This window comes from Tupaia chinensis, unplaced genomic scaffold, assembly GCF_000334495.1.
Source record: "Tupaia chinensis unplaced genomic scaffold, TupChi_1.0 Scaffold143758_1, whole genome shotgun sequence".
Taxonomy (NCBI): Eukaryota; Metazoa; Chordata; class Mammalia; order Scandentia; family Tupaiidae; genus Tupaia; species Tupaia belangeri.
The window spans coordinates 2456876-2465652 of NW_006203607.1; the positions used below are offsets into that span (position 1 = coordinate 2456876).

At 53.2% G+C, this 8777-nt stretch overlaps 1 protein-coding gene across 5 annotated transcripts in view; it reads right to left on the reverse strand.

Annotated features, from left to right (window-relative positions):
- The window catches only part of MFSD2A (MFSD2 lysolipid transporter A, lysophospholipid), a 37995-nt gene that overhangs the window by 5746 nt on the left and 23472 nt on the right, over positions 1-8777 (reverse strand). Inside the window, exons 1-3 of one of the 5 annotated variants that reach the window (XM_014582722.2) lie at positions 8724-8777; positions 6769-6900; positions 5023-5147 (exon numbers count right to left, since the gene is read on the reverse strand). In XM_014582722.2, the coding sequence (XP_014438208.2) occupies positions 5023-5030 (8 nt within the window). In that variant the 5' untranslated portion in view covers positions 5031-5147; positions 6769-6900; positions 8724-8777. Of the gene's footprint in view, positions 1-5022; positions 5148-5965; positions 6097-6768; positions 6901-8723 lie in introns of those variants that run through there. The other 4 variants (XM_027766875.1, XM_027766876.1, XM_027766874.1 and 1 more) reach the window with 4 other exon arrangements.

Here is an 8777-nt window from a genome sequence, read left to right on the forward strand (position 1 = left end):
AAACTGGGTGGAGTGGGGTGAGGAAGACCAAGTCGAGGTGAAGGAAAAATGTTGGAGCCGTGTGGGGTACTGGCTTAGGGAAGTGACTGTGAGAGGCCCAGTGTCTGTGCGTGCCACACCATCACGAACAGCTAGGTCTCCAGGGACCAGCCTCATGGCCACAGGATAGAAAGGCAGCAGAGTGCAGTAGTTCAAAGAAAAGCCTTGGAACCACACCTATGGACCCAGTTCTGGCTCCACCAACTAACTGTAAAGAACTTTACTGTGAGGTGGAGTGGAGGAACAAATGGCATGGTGGTTATGGTGCTGGACACCCACCTGCTGCCCATGGTTCGAGTCCCAGACCCAGCAGCTTGAAAATCATGCCAGCGAATAGGCGTGCATGCCCAAAATCCCAAGGGGAGAATGGAGAAGAAGGGATTACGATGCGGCCATCCCCCTGGGAGGTAATGTCTCACTTCTCTTTCTCTCTCTCTCTCTGGAGAGAGCATGAACCCTATGACAAAAACCTAAGGGGGGAAAAAAAAAGAAAAACCTTCGTTGGGAAACCAAGGGATTGCACAGTGGTAAACACAACTGGACCAGCCAGGAAAGGTCCTAGGTTCGCGCCAGGACCTCCCTAAGTATGCTGGGCGCACATGCCTGTGATCCGGGCTGGCCGAGGCTGGGGGGGAACTGTGGCACGAAGACCCGGTTGGACGCACCTGCCTCTCTCTCTGCTCCTTTCTTTCTACCTCTCACTCGCTCATGGAAAAAAATCAATAGATAAAACTTTAATAGAAAAAGAACGTAAGAACTTAAGCAAGTTAACTTCGCTGAGGCTCCCTTTCTCATCTGGAAAAGACTAGTACTAGCACATACCTTACATTCAACATTTACCTGAGAAATATTTATTAAGTGCCCGCTGAGGGCTGGGCACAATTCTAATGACGCAGGACAGATCAGTGAACAAAACAGACGGAGAATCATTGCCCTTCTGGAGTTCACATTCCAGTTGGCAAACAGGAAAATACAATTTAAATGATATATATTATTAGTCTTAAAGAGATAAAATTATGACACATGCTACAACATGGACGAACCTCAAGGATGCTGCACTAAATGAAATAAGTCAGACATAAAAGGACAAACACTGATTTCACTACTATGAGATACCCAGTGTAGTGAAATTCACAGACAGGAAGTAAAAGGATTGTTGCCAGGGACTAGGGAGGGGGAACCAGAGAATTATTGTTTAATGGATATAGTGCTTCAGCTTGGGAAGATAAAAAGTTCTGGAGATGGAGGTGGTGATGGCCACACAACAATGTGAATATATATATATATATTTTTTTTTTGAGAGGTTTTTGCTATAGGGCGTGTGTGCTAGCCAGAAAGACAGAGAGACAGAAAGTGAGAATTCACCCCCCCAGGGGGTATGGCCACACCACAATCCCTTCTCCTCCATTCTCTTCTTGGGATCTTGAGCATGCATGCATATGCACCCGGTGTGAGTTTAAGCCACCAGGTCCGGGACTCAAACCACAGTTGACCATGTGGGAGTCCAGCAACATAGCCATTACACCAACTGCTGGTCCCTGAATATGAATATATTTGATGCCAGGCCAGTAGGTGAGGTGGAGGTTAAGGTGGCTGGATCCCACATAGCCGACTGTGTTTGAGTCCCAGACCCAGTGGCCTAAAAAAACATGTTGGGCGTGTGTGCTTACATGTCCCCCAAAACCTGAGAGGTGGGGCCAGCAGGCGGTGTAGTGGTTAAGGTACTGGACTTCCACATGGCAAACCAACATTTGAGCCCTGGACCTGATGGCTTGAAACTCACATAGGCATATGTGCGTGGCATGCCCAAAATCCCAATAGAAAAATAGAGACGGGATTGCAGCATGGTCAAATATACATATATCATACAATTGACCATCATAACCATTTCTTTAAGTACATAGTTCAGTGACACACACACATATGTATATATATATATATTGTTTTTGTTTTTCTTTTTAAGTTTTGCTATGGGGTGTGGGCAGTTGCTAGAGAGATAGAGAAAGTGAGAAATCACCCCTAGGAGAGATGGCATACTGCAGTCCCTTCGTTCTTCTCTCAAGATTTTTTTTTGAGAGATTTTTGGTATAGGGTGTGTATGCTTGCCAGAAAAACAGAGAAAGACAGAGAGACAGAAAGTGAAAAGTCACCCCCTCAAGGGAAAGGCCATGCCACAATCCTCCTCCTCTGGGGATTTTGGGCATGCATGCACATGTGCCCAGTGTGAGTTTCAAGCCACTGTGTCTAGAACTCGAACTGCAGTAGGCCACATGGGAGTCCAGGGCCCTAGCCACTGTACCACCTACTGGTCCTATTGACCAGCTTTTTATTTTATTTTTTAAAGATTTATTTATTTTTTATTTTATTTTATTTATTATTCAATTTGACCAGAGAGCAACAAGGAGTGAGGGAGAAAGAGAGTAAGAAAGCAAGCTGTCAGGTCCAGGACTTGAACTGCCGTCAGCCACATAGGAATCCAGCACCTGAACCACCATGCCACCTCCCAGTCCTGAACTTTTTAAGAGGTTATACAACATGTTAGAAGACGGTAAGCACTTGGAGAAGAGAAATAAAGCAGGTTGTGAAGGATCAAGGTGAGAACAGGGGTACAATTCACAATGGGTGATCAGCGACGGTCTTATCAAGGCTTGAGAGAAGAGTAAGTCAGCCTTGTGGACATCTGAGGCAAGTGTGTGCCAGGTAAGGAAGGGGTGAGTCAGTGCAAAGGTCCTGGGGCAGGAGCGTGCCTGACAGGTCTGAGGAGCAAGGGGTCAGTGGAGCTGGAGTGCGGTGTGCAAGGATGATGGAATTAGGAGATGAGCAGAAGAGGAAGTATGGCCCCCTACAGGCCAGCGGAAAGGCTGAGGTCCTCCTTTGTAGGGCTGAAGTCGTTTTTGAGACTGGAGTTGATATCTAGTATTCGGGCTACTAAGTGTGGTGTGATTATCACCTCTGGGAAGCTCAGCGGGAGAGCCACACCTGGGAACTGGTGTGGGCTGCAGCCTGGGGGACCGCGGAGGCCCCAGGTCCCTGTGTAACTCCAGGGCAAGGGACTATCCAGGTCTTCCTGTTTGAAGGAGATGGTTTTATTTTTATGCTGGGTTGGAGGGAGTGGGCAGGAGACAGAGGGCCTGTTCATACTGCAATCCTTTTTCCTTCGATTCTCCATCCTTCTGGGATCCTGTGTCCAGGGTGTGGACACCTTTTCAAGCTTCCAGGGGCAGTGATTCGAACCCTGTTCAGCCATGTGGGATCCAGCTTCCTCCTCCCAGAGGTGGGCTAACTGCTACTGGCTCCATGAATGGGAGGATTTAAATGCAAGCTTAGAACAGGGACTGCCTTGGGGCACAGCAGGAGAGAGGGCCCCAGGGCTCATGAACCCCACACAGAAAAGAGTGACGTCTTCTGGCTTGGGGAGGGGCCCAGGTGTCAACTGTGGGATGGACAGGAGGTCACCCGCTGCGCAGACCCTGGCCAGGGTCCACTGAGACACAGGTATCACCAGGCAGGTCCAGGCAGACACCTGCTAAATCAGAAGCCAGCCTGAAGGGCTCCCAGCTTCCCGAGAGGGTCGTCACGCTTGCCCACAGAGAGTCCTGATCTTGCCTTCCGCTGGGAGAGCCTGCCGGCTGTCATCTCCCCCTCTACCCCACCGGAATCCACCGGTCTCCTCGGAGAACCGGGGCTCCTCATTAGCCTTCCTCAAACTGGAACCCGCAGTGACTGAGAGTAACCCGCGCTGAGCCGCGTGGGGCTGGCGGGCAGCTGCTGCCATTGGCTGGGACCCATGAGGCGATGTGGCTGCTGCCCCGCCTTCCTCCCCGCTGCCAGGGCGGCAGGCACTGGGCCAGGTCTCACCGGCTGGCGCTCCCGCTCAGGGAGCCCCGAGCTGCCTGCGCAGGTAAGGCGGCGGGCTATCCTGCTTCCAGCCCTGGAGCCTGGATCAAAGGCTCCAACCTGGGCCTCAGCCAGGGGCAGGCAGGATTGGGGTGGGTGGGGGGGCCTCGTGGGAAAGGAAGCTGTGGCGGGGGGGGCGGGGGGATGTGGAGCTAGAGATGAAAGGGGCAAATCACCCCAGCTCCCGAAGCAGGATGTCCTGGAGGGAGCTGGAGCCCCGCCCACCGCCAGTCCAGCGAGCCTCCCAGGCTATCTGATCTGTGGCACCGCCCCCCACCCCCCTTGCCCCACAGCCTGTGCCTGGGGACCTCAGACTTTGTACCGATTTAAAGGTGGCTCACATCACCTAAGGTAGCAGAGGTTATGGGCCAGCTCCCCCATTCCCTGTGTGAACCCCAACCACAGCTCCACCAGCAGCCAGGCCAAAGGCGTGCCAAAGTATAGAACAGGTGCCAGGAATAGCTGTAAATTTCCAACATACTCCAAACCCAAAAACCATAATCCTCACCACAACCTTGTGAAATAGGCATAATTATTAATTCCATGGGAAGGTTCCTGGTTCAAGTCCGGAGACCTCCCTGAATATGCTGGCATGCACTTGCCCATGGTCTGGGGCTGGCTAAAGACTGGATTGCTCTTGTTCATGAAAAAATAAAATACATAAATAAACTTTAAAAAGAGAAATTCGAGGCTCAGAGGTGTTAAGTGACCTGCTCAAGGTTGCACAGCTTTAGATAGTGACGCTGGGATTCAAACCCAGGCAGGCTGGCTCCAGAGTGCACTCTCCCAACCACTCTGATGTTCTACCTCTGCCACTAAGGGAGGTGACTGAGTGGGAGAAGGCAGGAGTCCGGTGGGTGGTGGCGAGCCGTGGGCCCTGGGCTGGGGGAAGCGGCCTGGCCTGGGATTGAACTGGCTGGGTGGCCCGTGCCCGTGCCTGGGGCAGCTGAGGCTTCGGATGGGGTTTCAACACCGCTGGGCTTTTGCATCATTCCACTTCTCCTCACCCTCCAGTGTAAGCAGACCACATGGGAGGACCAACGGGCTAATCTGCTCAAGCCCCACCAAGGAGCCCACCCCACTCACCAGGGCATGAGGCGGCCCAGGCGGGTCCAGGATGACTTGCTGATGCAGAAGCCCACCAGAGGGTCTGTGAAGGCATCCCAGGCTCGGCCCACAAACAGAATGATGGAGGCAGAGAAAGGGTCCACCTGCACGGGGAAGAGGCACCAGATAATCCCTCACCCTTCTCACCGTGACCTGCAGCAGGGGCAAAAACAGGGGTACCCTCCTGCCTCAGCCAGGTCTTAAACACCTTCACTGGCCTTTGAAATAATGAGGGTCTCTTTCTCCCCAGGCACTGAGCGCCTCCTTAGAATCCTCCCCAGACCCATCCTTATTTCCTCCCCTTTACTGTCCTTGGAAACAGTCCCATCAATTAGAATGACTCCAGGATCATTTCCTTCCCTCCCCCTCACACCCTGAGCCCCTGGTCACCTGGTATGAGAATTAGTATTCACTGGGTGGCCACAGTGGGCCTCAGTTTCCCATCTGTATTATGGAAGTTTTGATCTCTATCTTTTTTTTTAGAGATTTTTGCTACAGGGCATGTGTGCTTGCCAGAGAGACAGACAGACAGAAAGCCAGAAATCACCCCCCAGGGGTGTGGCCATTTTGCAATTCCTTCTCCTCCAGTCTCCTCTCAGAATTTTGGGCATACACACCTATGCTCCCAGTGTGAGTTTTAAACCACTGGGTCTGGGACTCGAACTGTGGTCGACTATGTGGGAGTCCAGTGATGTAACCATTACATCAACTGCTGGCCCCTTGATCCGTATCTTAAGGAATCTTTAGATGCTTTTTAAAAAGTGGCCTGTCACTATCCACTCAAGCCCTCCAGGCCCTACACACAGATTCCCTGGACTCCTCCTTGCCCATAAAAGCTTTGCTATTGCTATTGTTCTGGGGAACCCTCTCCCACCCCCATTGGTCCCCGTATGATCCCCACCCCACCTGCTCTAATACTCACTACAAAAGTTTCACACTCTGACTGCAGGGTCCTCATATTTACACCCCACTCAGGGCCCAGGCCTGGGAGTTGCTTGGAAACTAGCAGCTGAATGAAGCCATTTGTCCTTTCTGGGGCTCAGTGTTCCCCACCTGTAAATGGATACAACCAAGGTGCCCTGCTGGCCAAGTCTGCTGCTACAAAGTAAAGACAGCCAGTGTGGGAGCCCTGGTCACTGTGGCTTTTCAGCCTCCCACTCTCCCATGAGACAGAGCGGATTCTCAGGATGCCAGCTGCCAGCCAAGGCTTCTCAAAGCACAGAGTAGCCCTGCTTCAGCCTCAGAGAACCCCTCCCAGGCAAAGACCTGGGAACTGGGGCTGTCACCGTAACTCAGCCTCGTACTCGCAGTCCCTGCTGCCCACTAACATGCCCCTGCTCCTCAGGTGGGCTGCGCCTGGCAACATCCGCCCACCCTGGAGCCACGCCAGCTGACTGTCTCCCAGCCAGGGACACGGTGCGCCTGTCTCTTCTGAGAACAGCATCCCCAGTGGGGTCCATTCTTCCTCACGCTGCCGCCTACCCCTCCAGGCTCCTTTGCTCTTGCCAGGCAAGGAGGAGTTGGCAGACCTTGCCAACGAAGACTCCTGGGGCACATAAGTCTCCCCTCCTGCGGACTTTGTAAAGACCTATTTCTCATCCCCTGCGACTAAGAGGGATTCCTCGGCTCATTTTGCAGATGGAGAAAACTGAGTGAAAACTCCCAGGGGTCCCTAGTCTTGCCCACCTCAGGAGACTAGAGGAGCCCTGAGGACCTAGCACTCACCTGAGCCACATCCAACAGGTAGATCTGCAGGAAGAACCCCAGGGCACAGCCGGTCACCTGGTAGGGGGCCCCCCCAACTGCATAGCAAAGCTTGTTGCAAACTGACAACTGTTGTTTCTTCTTTGGTTCCTTCTAGGAAGAATAAGAAAGGATGAAAAGAGGCCCAAGGTCCTGCCCTCCATCCTAAAAGGTTCCAGAGGCCAGACCACCCTTCCAGCCAATGCTGTAAGGAGGAACAGCACTGCCTTACCCTGTTCTCCCCAGATCCCACTTTTAAAAGAAAAGGGAAATAGGAACCTGGAAAAGGAAATCCGTACTGCTGAGGAAGTTGCCCCTCAGCCACCCCCTCCCCAGAGTCTTCTTTTTTATTGGAATTATTTTTATATAACTTTACTTATTTATTATTTATTTTAATTTGACCAGCGAGGGACAGAGTATGTGAGAGAGAGAGAGAGAAAACAAGCTGCCAGGTCTGGGATTTGAACCACAGTCAGTCATGTAGAAGTCCAACATCCTTAGCCACCACACCACCTACCAGCCCCAAGATTATTATTTTTTTAAGGGAGATTTTTGCTGTAGGGCACATGCACTTGCCAGAGAGACAGAGATACAGGAAGTGAGGAATCATCCTAGGGGGGATGGCCTCACTGCAATCCCGTCTCCTCTCAGGATCTTGGGCATACACACACACGTGCCTGGCATGAGTTTTAAGCTTAACGCTGGGTCCAGGACTCAAACTGTGGTTAACTACGTGGGATTCGAGCGATGTAACCATTACGCCATCTGCTGGTCCCCCCTCCCCAGAGTCTGAGGAAACTTATCAGCCCACCAGCCCTAAAGAACTACCCCTCAGGCCTCAGCCACTGTTCCTTTCCAAGTCACAGGGAGAAACATGCTCCAACAGCAGACCTGTCCCCACCCGGTACCACTGCCACAACCTGAAAATCCTCTTGCTGCCAGGAGCTGCCTGAGCCAAGCCCAGGCTCCCACCCTGGCTTAGAGGCCAAGACCCACCTGCCTACTGTGTGGGAGCTCTCCAGAGCTCCTGGGGCCCGCCCAGCTGGCTGCAGGCACAGCTGTTCCTTCCATCTGTGCCAGAGCGTCCTGGAGCTTCAGGCAAACCCAGGCGCTGTCCTACCTCCAGCTCCCTTCCCTCCCAACCCCTGGCTCCTAGGGGACCTTGGAGAGGGGAAGAAAGGCCTCCAGGTGCAGGACTGGGCCCTCTCTGGGCGGGCGCTAGGGAGGTTGGCGTTGCCCAGGGAAAGCAGAGATTACTAATACATGGTAACAGCATAATTGCTCACCTCTGCTCCTTCCAAGGATCAGTTAATAAAATTAAAAGGAAAGGCGGTCACCTCCCAAGCAGACATCTATTGCTTGGTTTCCCTTTCTGAAGCCACCTGATTTCATCCAGTCTATCACTAGGTCCAGAGGGCTGGGGATGGGGCAGACGGTGGAGACGCGGAAAGCACCCTGCCCGAACACCGGCACTCAAACCATGCGGCTCCTTTAAGAGCAGAGCCCTTGTTCTTATGAATGAACTTGAGCGGCCCTCACAGCAAAGCTGAGGCTCAGGAATAGGCGGGTGGCGGGTAGGGGGCGAGAGATGGAGAACCAGTTTGGGGCTTTCCAGATTTCTGGGATCTTTACATCTTCTGGTGCGGCAAACCCCGGCCGCTCAAACCCGCTAGGTAGAGCCGGGCACCACGTGGAGCTGCCGGCAGAGCCCCGCCGCAGAGATGCCGAGTAGGGGTGCACCAAGAGGGGGCGCCAGTACCTACTCACCGTCTCCACCACGCCGTGTCCCTGGGGTACTTATGGACCCTGTCCTGCCCCTAGGCGGCCTCCAGCTATCCCGTATATCCCAGGACCGAGCCTATCCCCCAACGTCCGCATTCCCCATTCTCAGCCGGCTCCCCACCCTTCGCCCTCCGCTCGGGGTGCCGGGCCCTCACCTTCACCTGGGCCGGGCGTTCACCGGCTTGGAGGATGCCGGTGGGCAGCAGACC